At 39.8% G+C, this 19,259-nt stretch overlaps 1 protein-coding gene across 1 annotated transcript in view; it reads right to left on the bottom strand.

Moving 5' to 3' along the window:
- Positions 1–991: 991 nt before the first annotated feature.
- Positions 992–19,259, bottom strand: part of LOC128357946 (carbohydrate sulfotransferase 8-like) — a 116,903-nt gene continuing 98,635 nt past the window's right edge. The window contains exons 2-4 of the mRNA XM_053318380.1: positions 3,578–3,615; positions 1,887–2,170; positions 992–1,829 (exon numbers count right to left, since the gene is read on the bottom strand). Coding sequence (XP_053174355.1) covers positions 992–1,829; positions 1,887–2,170; positions 3,578–3,615 — 1,160 coding nt within the window. The remainder of the gene's footprint in view (positions 1,830–1,886; positions 2,171–3,577; positions 3,616–19,259) is intronic.

Here is a 19,259-nt window from a genome sequence, read left to right as displayed (position 1 = left end):
AGTGAGGTGCAATTTGGAACAAAAAAAAAAAAACAGGAGAAAATGTTAAGTTCATGTAGTTGGTAAGCACCTTCTCATTATATTCGGATTCATATTTGGATGATAGTTGTTAATTTGCAAGATGTCTTATAAATTAGACTCATGACAATTTTTTAACTGACGGAAAATATTTAGTTTTCACTGTGTAATTTTGTGTATCAAATGGTATGTTAGCAGATTAGGATTTTTTTCAATAATTTCCCAAGATTAGTTGCTGTGGAAAATTAATCCTCAGGACATTTCTTCCTCTCTTGTGCTATGTGCTCATTATAGAGGTTTTAAGAAATAGTTCAGTACGCTAATATGTAGTTTGACACACTGAAAACCAAATATTTCCTGTCTGATCAAGAATTATTAAAGCCTAATTTATTATGAATAATAACCATGACATAACTGCAAATGATAGGAAATTAAATAAATAAATAAAGGACCTGTAAAATCAAATGTTACTGAAATAACTTCTGAACATAGGAATGTGACTGGACCCTTTATCAAATCCCACCCATGTTGCGATTAAGTTGGATCAAACCTTAAACTTTGCATTTGTAAATACTACTTGACTCACAGTGAGGCATAATTTAAAGCCCGTTGAACAGTAATTTGTTTTTTGAAGCGTAACATTTATGATTTTAAAATTCAACCTCACCTCACCTGTGTGCTACTAATGAATAAATACCTTCCATTTAAGGACAATTTAGAGTATTTAATACATCACATGAACTTTTTCATCCCATAGTTGATAAAAAATTTCAAATAGCATAATGTTGTAGAAATGTATTCATAAAAAGCAGTCAAATTCAGAGGACGTTTGGTCTCTGATCTCTCTGCTTAGATGCCAAGATCCATGTGGGTATGTGAGTGAGCCTCCTTATATTGATAAGATTACTATATTGGTAGAGATGTAGAAGTAGTGGAATGTGACTGTTTGGAGAAAAGTCTTGATGGGAGTCAGTCAATATAAATCTTTAAAAGGCTTGGAGTAGTTAAACATCAGATAGTCCATGTAGTAGAAGTCATAGACTCGCTGTCTCTCCAATAAGCTGACCTGTGAAAAGTATGTTTGTGTGATTGCTGTAGAGGTCTTCTTGTCGGCTGGGTTCCTATCTTTAAAATTGGGCAGCTTGAGGTTGGGCGGGGCCCCAGTCAGTCGCAGGAGAAAGTTGGACTCTTCCTCCATGTTCTCAAACTTGCCGATAAAGTCATAGTCTATGTGACAAGGATTGCAGATCTGATTCGCCTGCTCCCAATGGATGTCCATTCCAACAGGTCGATGGACGTCCAGCAGATACTGGACAAACTCATGGAATGTGACCCCATTGCCTGTCTCCAGGGCTGCCTTGGACGCGTTCACCCTGTATTTGTTGATGATGGGTTTCCCAAACAAGGAGTGGTAGTAGTCGTTGGGATTCTCAAACTTGTCCCTGTAAGCAGACACTAGTCTCTCCAAGGGCTCTCGGACAAACATGACTTTGGTGTAGGATTTCAGTCGGTACATGATTCCCTTTTGGTCAAAGCTGTTGAGCGTCCTGAGATGATTTCCATTGTGGACCGTGTCATGTTTAAGGGTCTGAATATCAGAGGCCTTGCCTGCTAGCACTATTAGGGTCCTCTTCCAGTTGGAACAGCCCGCCTTGGGTATCTGGCAGTACAACAACTTGTACTTGTCCTCAACAAAGATGTCTTTCACATGATGACGTGTGACAGTCCTGGAGATGCTGCTTTTGTACTTAGCACACATCTCCTTCATCAGTTGTCGACGTGCTTCCAGGATATTGGAGAGCTTTCTCCACCTGTCAAGAGATAAAGAGCCTGTGGCAGAGGAGGACAAAATTGAGGCAGAGGAGGACAAAATTGAAGTTGAGGAAGAGGTGGAAGAAGAGGAAGAGGAGGAGGAAACATTATTGGTGGTATGATGGATTGGAGGAGTGGTTTTCAGCAGTTTGCGCTGTCTTTTGGAGACACGAATCAAGCCAATGTCCTGCTCCGGGGACTCAGGGGTAGCCATCTGTCCACTCTTCTCAAAGTGTGGGAACTGCATTGGAGGGATTGGGCTGGACAAGATGCCTTCTGATGTTTGCAGGTCGTGATAATTGTCAGATTTGTCTCTCTTCCTGTCTTGGGTGGAAAGAGTCTGTAAACAATGACAACACAGGTTACAGTAGACAGCAGAAGACATGTGCTTCCACCAAACAAACAGACAGCATTTCCAGGTGACAATGTGGATATTTGTTCAAGAACATAGAATTTTACATTTTTCTGGACTTACCAATATAGTAAATCTGAGCTTTATTACTAGACACAATTTACTGAACAGTCAGATTTGCCCTACATGTTGCCTTCAGTACTCAAATAGGCCACTTGATGGTACTGTTTCACTACACCTTAAAATAGGTCTAACTTTGTTACACGCAAATGTCACACACTGGCCAATGCCATCCATGACCTATCAATAAACTGAGCTGTAATATCATATAAATGTCTTATAAACACTTAATGGGGAATCTAAATTAGAATCATCTACTGCCTGATTACCATCAGAAGATGCCCAAGGCCATCATGCATTCTGACATTTTATTTCAATTAAATGCTGTAATGGCATCATAAAGCCAATGGACTGGATGTATAATTTTAATTTTACAACAGACAAGGTGATGAGACAATCATGAATCTTGGCTCATCCCCCTCCTGACTTAAATGGCCATATCCCTTCATTTGCAGGGACATCTGGAGGGAAAAAATGAAAGAGTGGTTCCTCCCTGTCTTTTTAAAGTGCAAAGGCAAGCGCAGAGCATCAACCTCTTTGCCAGACGTCACGTTCTTTGGAGTTTTCTCTGATGTTAGTCTCTCATCGGTGTTAATGATCACAGCAGATGAGAGCAATCTGGGGTCAGCTCTGAGAAGATACAGTAGTATGAATGCTGCATGTCTGACATAAAAACCTAGTTTATAGATTGGCCTGGAGTCAAAAGTGCTGCTACTCTCCTCTACTATCTGACCCCTGCAGTCAATACTATGATTAAGGCTTGGTTCAAATTAGGACACAGTTTACCCCAGTATCTTTATATTCAGTCCTTGGAGCTTAATATTATTTTGTTTTGGCAAATGAGGACAATTCGATTCAAACTTGCTAAACCAAAAATACAGGGACTGACCTCAAAGAACAAAGTTATATTGGTACAAACAGACGGATAGTCATAGCCAGTCAGTAACCAATGCTGGCAAATGTGCCTTTTCTTAATGAACTCTGGTAATAATGGATTGAAACAATCCAAAATCATACATTTAAGAAAGAAAGCCTTTACTTTAGAAGATGAAATAATAATAATATAAAATCTCTGGATGTTATTACCCCCTGAGGGACTTGGTATGGTTCGACTGGGGCCGACTGGCTGAATGCACAGTGTGAGGTCAGAGTCTCTTCACAGATGCTATCAGACACGCTGAGAGGTACAAGGCTGACAATCACTTCTTTGCAACTGATAACAGGTGGGAGCAACCTGCGTATCTGTGTGTTGGGAGAAATGGAGTAAACACATACCTCTCTGGACTGCCGTGGAGTGCTTCCCAGCTTCACGCCTGGGGAGAGAAAAGAGACAAGAAAATCAACACTTAAGTAAACAACATGTATTTTTGTCCTTGTGGAAGAGAGTGAGGCGCCTCCGATGCATCAGAGGCTCCAATAATTTAATGCTTCCTATCATTTAGCACGTCTACTTCTGAACCCTGGCAAGCCACCACTGCTCCACTAGTCCATAGAGGGAAGACAGGTAGCTCTATCTGTGTAATGAGCTGCCACAAGCATGAAAAGTTGGTAAATGAGTTGGTGTTCCCAGTAATACGCTCTGAGGATTAGACGGGGACAGCAATAAAAAAAGCAAAAAGAGGTAAATGCGACGTTATTTGTTTTAATTTTGGAGGAGAAAGACATTAAATAGTTGTAGTTTGCATACTGGTAGAAAGACGGAAAGACACATGAAGAGAAAGTTGCAGTTTGTTAAATTTCTAGAGTGACAGAGATATCGAGATTGGTTTTGTGGGAGCCTTGGGGACAGGTGGTATTTGTATTGGTGGATGTGAGGCAGCAGGACAGACGATGTGTTTAGTGGTCTGTCTCCAGCTGGACATCTCCTTTCCTTAGGTCCCCCCATCCTGCTGACATGTAATCAGGCTGACAGCTCTGAGTGGGGCTGCATGGCTGCTGATGGGGGGGAACGCAGACACCTCTGCCTGAGTGGCCTGTCACTTCCAATTTAAGGGTGGAAGTGATAGGGGAAAAAGGGAGGGCTGTAGATGCAGGCCACAACCTTCCCTAAGTGATGAGATCTGTAGAGCCCTATCTCACACTTAAACACGCCTCGGTGGGGAGAGAATAAAACGTGTTGCCCAGATGCAATGTTGTTTTAGATTAGTATGCGCTGCAGAGCTCTGTGCTGGTGTCTGGCTCTGTGTGTTGAATCTTTACTTGTCTTTATTCTTCTGAACGAGACGCTGGAGGAAGAGGTGGAGGAGGGGTATAAGGGGGAGTGGGCTAAGGGGATGGTGTGTGACATTTTCTAATCTTGTTTGGGTGCTGCTGTGCTATTTGATCTCCTAACCCTAATGATAGCTCATGTAGGATGTGGATCAGTTTACATTGGCGTATATATATGAAACGCATGAATATTTATTACAACTCACACAGATGCAATTGCCAGCAAAATGCATACAAACAAGACAATAGCAACAGTCTTCAGTGTCTGCTAAACTGATGAAGCGGTGCAAGCCCCTTGTAGCTCTGACCATCTTGTCAGGATACACGCTTGGTTATTGATCTTGAAAACCCCATCACGGTGGTAATTGAAATCTCCAAAGGTCTAATTGGTTCCTTCGAGATGTGTTTTGTCTGGCTGTTGTTACAAATTTGTCACAGCTGTTGGTGTCAATATTGTAGCACTTCCGCACTCAAAGTCTCACCTTAATTCAGTCGGTCTGCTCAACCACTGACAGAATTCAGGACATAAATATATGATGGGATACATGTATTTTGTTTGTTGAATATTTGACCTTTATTCTGAAAAGGGAAAGGCTTTGAAAAACAGAGGAAATGAACTACACCAAGGCTAAATTAGATTCAAGCCCAAGGCATTGAACTGCACATACAGGACACACAGTTGTCCTGTTCAGCAGTCAGTGACACAGGTGTCTTGTTAAAGTTGTTTGAAAATGAGTCTGACATGGCTTGATGTGATAAGAGAGAAATCTAGGCTTAAAAATCAGTTACAGAGTTTTGATTCCGGCTTTGAAAGTGCATTATGCTCCCAAGTAGGGAGCCAAAATCACATTTCATGAGATGAACATTGTTCCGTGATAAAATATAACTCAAACAAGTAATATAACAATGTAAACTGAATTTCAAGGGGATTTGTAAACATCATTTATCTCTGTAATATCTATTTGGTTGAGGGTAATAGTTGCTGTTTGATTGCAATTTCACACTCAGTCAATTCCACTCAGTATAACTATGCTATTGATTTTTACTGCTGTGCAGTGAAACAGTGATAAATTGTTAACACTGAGGTTTCATCCAGTGAGATGCAGAACATTCAGTCCGGTAATTCAACATGCAGATACAGCAGCCTCAGTAGGAGCCACAATTCTTCTGAACTGTATTTAAAAAATAAAATAAAAGAACTTTAATGTTTCTTTCAATATGTAGTTTGGTATTGAAGATTGCTGTTACTTTATACTGCAGAGTACACAAAAATACACTACAGCACTAATGGAGAGATTCAGGACAAATGCACCAATGGGGAATTCTTTAATGGGATGAAAACAGGCAACCAATAAAGCTGAGGTCTTTTTGTTAATCCACACACATTACATTATGGTAGTTCTTAGTTATTTTATTTGAGAAGCTCTAAAAGGTTTCAGGAAACTCTTAAATCCACTGTTCAGTTCAGATCAGAAGAGATAGTCTGTTAATTTTTGCTTTGATTCTCAGGTATTTCGCTGTAATTTTTGAGCTGTTGGAAGCTGCTTTAAGAGCAGAAATGGAACCTTGTCCTCTGATGTCCTCTAAAGTAACCTTGAGCATCGACCTCACTTCCAGAAACAAAGAGTCTGAATATTCATGCAGAAGACCCAGCATTACTGCAAGGATTCACATAAGCAAGGGCCACATCATTAGCAGATCCGTTATCGCCCTTCCCTCTCAAAGACCCTTGTACAACTCTCTAACAGAGACACATCAAACATCTCTTTCCCTGCCACCGCCGCCGAGGAGGAGCAAAGGACAAAAACAATGTGAAATAATGAGCTTGTTAAGTGAAGGATTGTGGACCCCATGTTCTCTGAGAACTTGTTAAATGCCCGTTTTTTAACCAGAGAAAGGCCAGGAGGGTGCTAGAAGCCAGACAAGGCGTGTCCTCCCTCAGTCCACTATTCAGACTAAGCAGTCATGCTGCGCCACCATAAACCTTTCATTAGTCATTCAGTACACTGAGCCACTGTGACCCCAACCAGCTGCACCCCCCTCTCTACCCAACAAACCACCCACACCTGCACTCTGCACACACGCTTCTTCTCCACTTGACTCTGTGTGGGAATACAGGGCTCTGGCATGCTGGTGTGGTTTATCAGAGGAAAAACGCTTGAGAACAGAGGTATTAGGCTTTAAGCTCTAGTCCATTGATGTTTTAACTTGTTGTGGTAAGAGATAAAACGATGTTTCAGTTGGTGCTGAAATCCTCCAGGACTGGGCAAGCGAGAGCAGTTGCTGGGGAGGAGGAGGTGATGGGTGTGCAATTTTGGATTGAAGATGTGCTTTGCAGAGGCTCTCTAAAGACCAAACGCAGCCTGTCTAAAATGTGTGTGTATTATCATCTGAAGATTGGCATGTGAAAGAAGGCTTGGAATCTCTAAGACTTCCTCAGGTGTTCACAGTTCAAAGCGCAGGTTTGGCCAACAATTAATCAATATGGCATCTTTAATCCAGTCAGACACTGTAAATGACACAAGTAACCAGGAAGTAAGAGATGGCTCCTATTATTTATAATAGTAGGAACCATGCCATCGTAGACATTTAGTATGAGAAGAGACATTGTAGTCTGATTTAAATAATTTGAGTTTCACATACTAATTCTGAGCTGCTGAATATGCAACACCCAGAGGTCTAGGATTCAAATCCACAAGGTGATGGGCTGACTGGAGCCCAGATGATTCTGCACCTCAAGATTTGTGTCCAATAGCCAGTGGTACTGAAAAGTAACACGTATTTTTACTCAAGTATTGTACTTCAGTCAATTTTTCAAAAGATATTTTTTGAAGGTGTTGTGGTTAATGACATAAGCCACAGGGGCACCCCACTAATGTACAATATTGAGGTACTTGGTCATGTGACCAATTAACAATATAAAAACATTAATCACAGTTTTAGTTTTGAGTGCATCTTGCTGACAATTTTTTATTTATTTATTTTTTTACATTGCAGTATTACTACTTCTGCTTAAGTAAATGATTTGAACTCTTCCTCCACCACTGCCAAGAGCCAACATTGAGAACCAAAGGTGGTAGTAGTCTTATATCATAGGTGAAAAATAAGGGTTGTGGGGGGGGGGGTGGGGACATTTGTCCTTTGTCATAACCACATAACCACAATATTTCCCTGACCTTGACCGCACTATAGTTGCCATGTGCAGATATTGTAGATGGCAAGAGTTTAAAATGATTGAGAACTGTGTCACTGAACACACTGTAATCCAGGGTTTTGCAGGTTCTTCGAATATCAGGGTTCTAGTCTGCCGATAGGGTTGGCTGACTTTCTTTTTGTGGCTGTATTGTATCTTGAGTTGAACAAAACTTTTCTTACACTGCACAGAATGATCACAGTATATCTGCTAATCAAAAAGCTAAACATGACCTCCATTTTCTGGGACGCCTGCCAATTAAAATGTCTAAACTAAATAAACTATTTACTTTTTCAAATAATAATTACATAGGTATTCCCTTTCTTCTCTTCTTAACTTAACTGGGTTGCTTACCGATGGAGCACAGTGCCAAGCAAGTGGCATCAGAAAATGTGCCATCTACAAAGGTTATAAAGCATCAAAGTTCTTCTCAAGCCAAATGACAAAGCTGTTTCATTATTTCAGCTTTTGGCATGGTGGTAGCCTCTGTATTCATTTGGCATTTCTGTTTCTGGCTCTTTGTCCTAATTACACCTTATTAGTGCAATATTATTGTTTGTTTCAAACACATGCTTAAGATTTATGATTCCGGCTGTGGAGTTGGGGTTATTACCTGGGACTTGTAGATGTAAAGGAAGGCTTCTATTAATGTTGCTGTGCTCTTGTCAGCTATAGAGGTTGATAAAGGTCATAAATGGCTTTATGCTCATTTAAATCTGCATTATAGTTAATGAAGCCAGACTTAATAATGATATGCTATTATGACTTCATAGAATATTTATGAGAGCCTGACAAAAGGAAAGTGAAAGAATGAGAGAAAAAACAACACCACCAAAAACACAAGAGGAGAAGCTGACATCTCCATGATTACATTTTGTTTAGTGCATTAGTTCCGTATTCACACTGAGGTTCTGTGAGTGGTTAAATATAATGTCTGGCCCTTTTCATAATGAAAGGCAATGCACTGTTATAAACAGTGGCTTGCTACAGTGGCGTGTTAACCTGATTCTAAAGCTGCACTCTTAAAACCCATCATGACATTCTTCTGACCTCCTCAGCGCAATTCCTTTTCACTGCACCTCAGAGGGTGCACATGAGGACAGAGTTATTAGTGAAATCTATAAATTGCATGATGTTCACAATGCCATGTGTGGGCTCCCCCTTCCACCTCTGACCTCACATGAAGGCCAAGTGTTGCCAGGACTCATAAATTGTCAGGGATGTGCTCTTTCATTACATGAAAATCAAATGAAAAAAGGACACTCCTGCAACCCCCCCATCACATTAAGTCAGGGTGGCTTCCATGCGCCATAAATAACACATGGTTTGGCTCATAATTGTCTGTATGAGAGCACAGGCTAAACCTACTAAAGATGACATCAACATTCAGTGAGATAAAATTAAGCTGTGTGGAAGACTGAGCTGTGCTGCATTAATACCATTTTCACAGCACTTTGGTATATATATATATATACACACTGTATATATATATATATCATTATTACTTTGGTATATAAAGAATATTTCATTTAGAACCACATGGAATACATTTCAATTTTAAATGTTTTTTTTTGTCTAAATGTGGTGGGATATCTATAAAAAGGTTTGATTCCAAAAATGATGTATTGATCATATGAAGACTCAAAAGGTACTAAAGCTACCTTTTATTTCACTTTTATAGACTTTTTCACAGACAGGAGTCTCTGTAACTCTGAGTAATTAATGAAATTGAGGCATTGGGATTTTCCCCTCTCTAAATGGACATACTGTATAGTGCTTTAGGAATCAAACCCTTCATATAGAGTTAAAAAGAAGTGAAACTGCACTGAACGATAAAGAGAAATGGTCACTGGGGGGCAATCATGTAGCTAGCTATAATAATCTGCCTCATATTTAATTTGCTCCAAATTGTGTGAATCTCAGCCTTCTTTTTGTGTGAAACTTTAACTTTTCTTCTAACTATGGTAACTGAGGCACAGAACACAGCAGGAGGGGAAATAATGAACTATATGGATAGGAAGCTGCTCAAAGAGGGTATCAAATGTGGCGCTGATTATTATTATGACAATTCATTTTGACAACAATATATTCTCAGAGTCGAGCCTACTTGGGGTATTTTCAAGGTTAGGAGATGCAATGACTTCCTAGGGCAGATTTCCATGGAAACAGAGAGTCAGAGAGCGGTATGTGGGGGTGTGGTGGGAGGCGGGTTGTTTTAATGCCATGTAGAAGATGGGGCCTGACTGCTTGCATGAGGAGGGATGTGTAAACAAATGCTTCCTGTCAGCTGCGAGCCCGGGGTTAAGTGAATTACCTCGGCTGAGACGAGGCGCAGCAGGCTTTAATTGGCACATATCTTATTTAGACACTGCAGTGCTCTTGACCTAGGCACACACTGCGGTACTCTCTTTGCGAGCCACTCCTGTGCTGGTGAAAATAGGAAGCCAGAGGAATACAAAAAGTCTGCAAAAGTATAAGTGGAGATTCTGAAAGTTTGCTGGGTAGAAGCCAGACATTTATGAAAGGAGTTCACACAGTCAAATCTGTAGGCAGCGTTGCTGTATGCCGTCCTGGAACTTACACAGGCACAGCAAGATAAAGAAGAGGATTCAACAGAGCTGATGATGACATGAGAGAAGTGATGTGCTCTCATGTGTCTACAGCCTGAGAACTGAGTCAACTATTCAAAGGAGAAAAGAAGACAGACTGTGAGGAGAGCTGCAGATGGGACCAACCAACAGTACAGTACTACATGAAGAAATGCAAGGATGCAGACAATGATTTGGCGATTACATTCCTTTTAACAATAATCTATCTGTAATTTATGTGATAGTAATAATCACAAATCTGACCCTCCACCAAAATTACATGGCCTGATATAACCCTTGAGGGACCTCAAATGTTTTATTTTTAATACCAATGAAAATGTCCTGAAATTGCTGTTTAATAATCAGTATCTTGTGGTGAGCAAACAAAGAGCTATGCTATGTTTTTCATACTGTCTGTTTCCAGTTGAGCAGAGGGGAAATACAAATGATGTCTATGCTTTTTTGCTGAATTCACTCCTGTGGAGCCCAGATACCCATGACAACCACGCCAGACTACCCTTCATTGATTTCAGCTCTGTGTTGAAGACAGTGACACCTGACAATTCAGAAAACTACAACAAGGAAAACTCCCTTCCCCCATTTGTCCAAAGGATTAATGATTTTTCAAGCAACAAAACACACTCACTGCTACTGTCATCATCAACACCCTTGCTAACAGGACAGTGTCCACAGTCTATTCTACTACACAATGTGCAAAGCTAACTGTAAATGTAGACACTGTGGTACAGAGTACTGAAAATGTGCATTATTGGCTTAGTAACTTTCTAAAAGTAAGAATGTGATAATTACTTCCTCCATTACCCAAGCCAACCTTGTCACCACCACCCACGAAGAGAGAGAGAGGAGGTTGTGTGCTTTCATATATATTGGCGTTATCTTTTTTACTATTTACAGCCAATGCATCACAGACATCGACAATCACTCCCAACAATAACTTTAAGTTACCTGTAAACTAAAGAACCTATCAGTGAAGTCACACCTCTTCCTGCTCAGACAGTCATCTACTGTATTTTCTCCTTATATTAATATTACTATATTATAATATCACAAACTGGTCCTGGTGCCCATCTGCAATCTGCTAAAACAAAGCAAATACAATTGTAACAGATTTGATTGACTGCCACTTTATTCTCCTTCCACCCAGCTGTGAATACAGGAAATTGTGTCCAGGAGAGGCTACTTCAGAAAAAAACCTTTATTCCCTTCATCTCCCTGCATGTTTCTATCCTTCTAAATTGACAAATATATTGCAAACGAGAACTCCAAATGGTTGAAAACGTGCTTATTTAGCTGTTTAGGACACACCAGTTAAATAAAGGTAATAACAGTGACTATTTACACTGTTGGACCAGGGACAGCTCCTGGTGCTGATAATCACCATACTTGCCTAAAGAGAAAAGGAAAGTAAAAACCACCTAATTTAATTAAACAATACTATATCAAAATTATATTACTTGCTAAGGTGACAGCGATTGAAAAAAATCACTGGCATCAGTTTAAAAGAGTAGTAAAGTCTTGCCTTGTATTGTAGTAAAACAGTTTTCATTGTTTTCTTTCTTTTGCTTTAAGAGTGACCTGGTGGCTTTTATCGAACGAGAGGTGTAGGCTTTGACTCCACCCTCCAAATGAATAAAATAATAAAAAATAAATTTCTTTTCACCAAAGCCATTTAGAACTTTGTGCACTGGGATTAAATGAGTTGTTTGATGACCTCCTTTAGGTCTTTTTTCCCCCACACAATTTTTCATTTCTCCAAGATTAAAGTCGATGCCAAATCCTTTTATCCTGACCTGTTGGTACACTGGTGGTGCGCTGAGGTGCTGTGATCAGATGCTGCTATGTCTTCGTTAAGCCTCCGTGCTCCCGTTCACCTCTATTTGCAGAGAGATTGGGAACTGGAATTGGCCCTGTCACTGTTTACCCTGGCCTCTCATTTGAGTTAGTTTCACCTTCTCTTACAAACCCCTTGTTTTCCTGTCAGAGTACTGCTGATTACAGCAGCGACTGATGAGTTCAGACGTGTGAGTAAAGCATAGGGACCGTAGCAGAATACTAAGTGAATAGTTAGGGGCCGCCTCAGCGCATCAATAGATCAGCGACTTCGGTGTTCACCCGCTGCTTTCATAACCTGGCTCAAAAAAGTGAGTCGATTATGGTCGGTATACACAGAATCACATTACAGGCATCATAGAATCAAGGTAGGCATGAAAATGCTGCAAAGCTAAGACCACTGAGTAATTAAGCTAGTTGGAATTGAACTTCTTGGAAAAGAAGCCAACTGGGCGTTGTTTGTCCTTGTTTGTCAGTTTGAAGGAGTATAGCACCTGCTCTTGTATATCTGGCATCCACGTGAAGCTTTAAAGGCTGATCCAAGCAGGGGGCTAACAGAACTGGAACAGAACAAAACAAACCAACCACACTAAATACATTTTTATTTGACCTTAAGTCAAATCAAAATGTATTGAACTCAGTCAGGAGAGCCACCACATTTGAAGAATTCTGGTAATAACTAACCAGACACGAAAACCTTATCGGTTCTTATTTACTGGAAACTTATCAATGACCCCAAACCACAACCTTACCAAGATGTGTCATGATTACTTTTGCAAACTCACCTTTCGCCAAGTTCACTGTCAAATCCCTGTTGACTAGTAGTTTAAACAAAGCACAAATAAGACCTTGATGATCCTCTCAGGTGTCATTGTATATCACCACATCATCCAAATATAATTGACCATATTTGTGCATCAAAACTGTATTAGATAATGTTAGAAAACAGACCAGATAGTATTAGCTCTCAGGGTTAATGGCACCTGCCCAGCAACTTAATAAATCAAATTTCGTTTCATATTTTGCAGCATGCAACTTGATCAATAGTCTTCAACAGGAGGCAATTGATAAGAATCAGGCTTTGTCACAGCATTTATTTGCAAAAATCTGTGCAACATTTTGGTGATTTATCTTAGTTTTCAGTGAGCAAGAGGAGGAAGAAGAAGAGGAAGGTACGGCAATGCTGTTATTAAGCATGAACTTAATTTTGCCATCTATTATTTTTCGGTTCTCTTTTGAGACAAATTGGTTTCGCATCGACCACATCAATGTAATGTTCAAACAGATTTGTTTCTGAAGGTGTGTCCCCAAATAAGGATGGATAACCTTTTATCAGTTACACCACTTTTCAAGTTAGCCAACAGTACAAGTTAAATGACTTGCGATCTCATGCAATCAATGAAATAGTGTATTTTACATTTTTTGCTGAAGCATTTCAGATTTTTGAAAAACTTGAATTTTGCACCAACAATACATTTAAAACAAAAACCGTCCCTGAAATATGGAGGAATATACAATATATGTTAGCTAAAGGAAGATGGTGGAAAAGAACCCCCCCCCCCCCACAAAAAAAAAATTACTGAAAAAGTCAATTTGCATACAATTAGTTTTATCAGGGGACCACAGCTTTCTATAAAATATGCTTGTAATTTAAGATTTATAGACTTTTATTATGTACAGAGAGCAAATTCATACCAATTAAAGTCATAGAGAATCTCTGCATATTTTACAAGTCACTGGACCATCCCGGCCAATATTAATTCTGTGCTAATAGGGCTTAAACTCTATTTGAACTAGATTAGTTTTACTATGTCTATGTCATATCATTTTAATTATTACCAATGACATGCAGAATTGTGTCCTAGTGCAACTTTAATCTGTTGACCCTTTTTATGAGTTCAGAAAGTGAACTTTCTAGGAACAGATTAGCTTTTTTTTTTTTTTTTTTTTTTGTCAAAACAAAATTATTTGGTAAAAGTAAGAATGATAACAAGCTGCAGCATCTCACTTCTGGTTTATCAATGAACCTTTGAGGATTACATTTACGTGGCTGTCCATGTTTAATGAGGGTCAGCATACAGGGAAATGATCAAATCGCAATAATTTTAGTGAAATTACAAGGCTCCTTAATGCTGTACAAACAATCCTCTGAAAATTACACATAGTGCTAATAAAAATTGCATATAAGCCTCCCCAGATAAACAAATCCACTTCATAGCTATAGATTATCAAGGTTGTGCATTTATATCTTAAGCCTCCTTGACATTGAATTGTAAACAACACAGATTGATTAGCTGTCATAAGCAAACATACATTATAAGGAAGAGAAGACAACAGGATCCGCAGCTGGATTCATTCCTCCAAGCAACCTTATTTCTCTGTCAGTGTCCTGCATTCTTAACATGCCTGCTAGCTCACCTCTGAGTCACAACCACCCCACAAACAAAACCATTCCAGGACTTCATAGCAACTCCTGATCAGCCTCAAGCACTCTCCTATTTTCTTCTTACTCGCCTCTGGTTTCGATTCTGTTTTTTTCTCCATTATCATTCTTTCCCCTTCCTGATGCTGGTCTTTTACTCCATCCTACCCCAAGTGTCTTATCTCTTTTCTCCCCTCCACTCCACTGCTCTCTAGTGCATCACCTCTGGCCTCCAGCCTCAAACCTATAATTTCCTCTCGCTCCTGACTGTGCCCTCTGCGTTGCTCTCCAGCTATGTTCACGATAACCACCAAAACAATAAAAAATAGCACCAAATAATAAACACAACAACACACCTACAAAATGTGCACCATTACAATTTTTCTCCCTGTCTTCAGCTCTGCAGGGTAATAAAGATGGAAATAATGAAGGCAAAAGTTTCCTCCTTAGACACTTTTCTTTTCTTTCTTTTTTGTTGCAGAAACCTCTTGTCACACAGTGCTCTGTGTGGTAGTGCTCTGACAGGCAGTGAAGTGTGTGTGAACATCTGAACAGAGCAGCACTTACTCAACCCCTCTACAGCTCTGTGCTAATGAGAGTAGTGTGTGTGCATGTGTGTGTGTGTGTGTGTGTGTGTCTGTGAATGCTGCAAAGGGCTGTCGCACTGACTGACACTCCCTTATGCCTGAAATAACTCTTACACACGTCAGGTGGCTGTTGCCCCAAGGTCTCCAGAGCTGAGGTGTCATTTAAGAAACACAGCTTGTTTTTGCTGCAGCTTACATGCTGCTGACTGCCAGCCCTCTGCTCTGCTTATTGCAGAGAAAACAAAACAAGTAATGAATAAGAGCAGCAATGCCCAGGCAGGTACCCACCTTCAAAATAACCCAAAATTGTCTGATGTGTGGCAAAATCATGATAATTTCATACTCCATATGATTTAGCTTTAGCCTAGGTGATGTTAAACAAGCTTAATAAAGCCCTGATTCTACTGATTGTTACATAATTCCTGAAAGTTATGTCATGTATAGAAACACTAAAGAGAGAGTTTCTTATTTCCACTTTAACTATATGTGTATTCATATAGTTGAAATGGTTGTGTTTTCTGTGAAGGTCCAGTGTTTTAGATGTAGTGGCATCTAGCAGTGAGGTTGCCAGATGGCAACCAATTGAATCTATCACCCAAATGTGTATGATAACCTACAGTATGGTGGCAGAAAAAATTGCAAAAAAACCTGAAAGGCCCTCTCTAGAGCTAGTGTTTAGTCTGTCCTTTCTGAGCTACTGTAGTATCATGGAGATGCAACATGGCAGCTTCCATGGAAAGGGACCTCCTCCTTATATATAAAGGGCTCATTGTAAGCTAACAAAAACACAACAATTCAGGTGATTATACACTAATAACAACATTATATTCCATTTCTACCAAGTCTGTTCTTGTAGATGCCACACTAGACCTTTAAATTTTATGTTGTGCCTTGTATGTGAAGCACCTGGTCAGGTATTCATAAAATACAGTCTTGCTTGGAAAATCAGCGAAAACCATCCATGGCAAATGTCTCCAATCCCACCATTCTCTCCTGGTCTCAGTCTGAGTCTGCCTGATTACCTGGCTCCAGCATTTAAAATGCTCATAGAGCCCAAAAGCTCTCCCTCGTTCTGCTATCTCAGGCTCCTTTCTTCTCCCTGTCAGGGAAAATGCCAGAGAGGTGCAGTGAGAGCCATGCTCCGCTCCCAGCGCTGGTAATTTGACAGCGAGCAGAGAGGGCGCCGAATAATTGGAATACCATTTATGTGTCAATGTGACACTGACAGAGAGAGCTCAACATTTAATGTGTCCGAGTGGAATGGGAGGGGGGAAAAAATGCAGATTTCTGGAATAGATTTCATGAGTTGTCTAGCTAAAGAAGTACTGGGTTAATCAGACAAACTAGACATCTGGCCTTTTGTCAGAGTTGTTAGTGTCTGAGGCTCTGGCAGAACAGACTGGAGCAATACAAATGATGATTTATTTTGGCCAAACTGTGGTCTTGTGAACAACAAGCCAATGCTGGCCAGAACTGAGGGTTGCTGATGGTTTTAATTGGACCTAATTCAGTGGGACAGATGCATCCTATGACAATAGGATGATATGATTGGCAGCTTTCACACAGTTTTCAGAGAGCCAATCTTCCTGTTATCAACACCATGCAAAAAGTGCAACAACGAGTTATTTCATTCTGAAAGAGCACCTGTCAAACAGCACTAACCAAAGTCAAAAAGCGTTGAGATGATGTTTCACAGAACTTTTTAATTGGTTCCTTTCACTGAACAGTATAGATTCATAGGTTCCGATGTGAAAAGAGTGAATCTTCCTATCAGCAGATGACACATGAGCAATATAGCAAGAGTCTGTTGTTCTTTGTGGGGGAAAAAACTCCACACCCTTCAACAAAAACATCACATAAATTTCAGTCGCATAGGAGATTTCATACACGTTGGACAATAGGGTCTGCCATGTTGAAGAGATGTTGCAACACAATATATCAGAGCATGTGTTTGCGTGTCAGGTCTACAGTGAGAGCTGAAAACTTGGGAAATCATCAAGACGCAGACAAGACAACTGCTGCTTGCAGCCTCTATGGCAGTGCTGTCTGGCCAGTGAATTTTTATCCCTCCTGTTCTCCTCTCATACTGGCTGCTACTGCTAATCTTAGAGCAGAGGGACAGCACAGTGTAATGAGCAGGATTACCAAGGGAGACTGGCAGGAATAGTATGGTATCAAAGGAAATCCAGTCAGTGAGGGATATTCAGACAGCACTCTCGTTCTTTTATTCATTGCCTGCGCGCCCAGAGTGACTCAGCTCACTCTCCTGCTGTCAAACCCTGTCATTATTCATTAGTGTGTTTCTGCTTCACTGGGGACCGCCCACTAGCTGCTACTGGCATTTGTGAGGAGGTGCATTTATGTTTGTTTGTATGTGTGCATACTTTATGAGCAGGTGCATGTGTATGTCGCGCATACACGCGTGCATACGTAAAGAGCGTATGTGTGTGTGTGTTAACGTAACACTCTTTGTTTCCCCTCTCGAGGCTGGGGGTTTACTCTGCAGGCTTCTGGTAGTGGGCAGGTTTTCTGCCTTGATTGTTGTAGACATGTTTATGCAGTGTTAAGCTCTGTGTGTCTGATAAGCTAGATCACTTGCTGGGCTTTGAGAGGATGATCCCATATATGTGTGTGTTTATATATCTACTGGTATATAACTAATTCATTACAATCCTACATGTCCTATATTTAAATGAAGGAACATAACTGTTGTCCTACTGTATTTCCTCAACCACTTTAACACAGAACTTCATACCCTTAAACATTAGATGATAATGTTGAATATAGGACGTGAGTGTAATTTAAAGTGAGAAAAAAGTCAAACAAATATGAGCACCCTGTGTAGAACTAGAGTCAATTACAAGACATCATCAAGACATCATCATGCGTATATATATATATATATATATATATATATATATATATATCTAAAGTTTCTTAACATTAGCCTCCTTAGAGCTTTTCCACACACATTTTGACGTCATAGTAGGAAAAGCACAGGTGTAATCAATAATTAATAATTAATGATGGCTGTTTACTGAGACACTGTTCCATCATGAACATACTATAATATACTGTAAGCTCTAAGTAGTATGTTTATGGCATGGATGCTATTACTTTTGGTCAATCCTCAATGCAATGCTTTGACTTTGATAGATGTGAAAATTACAGTCATGTCTGAAATATCAATTTATATGCACTATAGAGTAAACTTAAGCTTCCTATTAAGGCTGTTGCAGAACAAAAACCTGAATTAATTAATTCAGCAAGGATGTTTCATATTGTATATCAATTTAGTTTGTATTATGTCTTCTTTACAGTTTTAAAGTTAAACATAGTTAACCTCCTGATACAACAAAGAAAAATAATGAGGTCATGTGCTCACTCAATTTTACATATAGTAAACTGGACACAGAAAAGTAAACTGATTTTAGGCTGAGCAGGAAGAGATGCTATCAAAGACAAATAAGTAGCCTAATATTATTTCCTCCCACATGGTAAAGACACTGTAAAGCAATATGCCAGATTTAATAAAGGCTTTTGAAATAAAGCCTCCCCTTGCTCTGCCTAAGAGTGCCCCAAGAACAATTTCTTTTAACTTTAATGCAGTGTCTAAATATTGCTTATGGATGATCTTTCCTTTGAGCCACTATATCAGATCTATCTTAATTGCACATGCAAAAAAGATTACCTTTCGCTGCATCAATAACGTAATAATGTAAATTCTATGAAATAGGGAAACAAAGAGAGTACTATCCAATCCTCGGTCACGAAGAGATCCATTGATTTGCAAATAGTATTAACTTTCTCTTCATTTGACATTTGGAGTAAGAGATTCTCACATTTTTTCACAATGCACTTGCAAATGTAAGCCAAGACCTTTCTGAATTGGACTGCGAGTAATCTGCTAAACAGCACTTCCCTCACTAGAAAAAGTGGCATCTTTTAGAAGGCAGCTGTCTGCTCTGTCACCACCATTGGTAGGGCTGGGGCACCTTGAAATTTCTGCAAGGCCGGTTTGTTAAAATTGTTCCAATTATGTTCAATCAAAAGTTCCAGTAATAGAGAAAATAAACGTAATTTCATTTCACCATGTGGTACAGTGAAA

The sequence above is a fragment of the Scomber japonicus genome, chromosome 1 (assembly GCF_027409825.1).
Source record: "Scomber japonicus isolate fScoJap1 chromosome 1, fScoJap1.pri, whole genome shotgun sequence".
NCBI lineage: Eukaryota > Metazoa > Chordata > Actinopteri > Scombriformes > Scombridae > Scomber > Scomber japonicus.
This window is presented reverse-complemented; position numbering and strand designations above follow the sequence as displayed.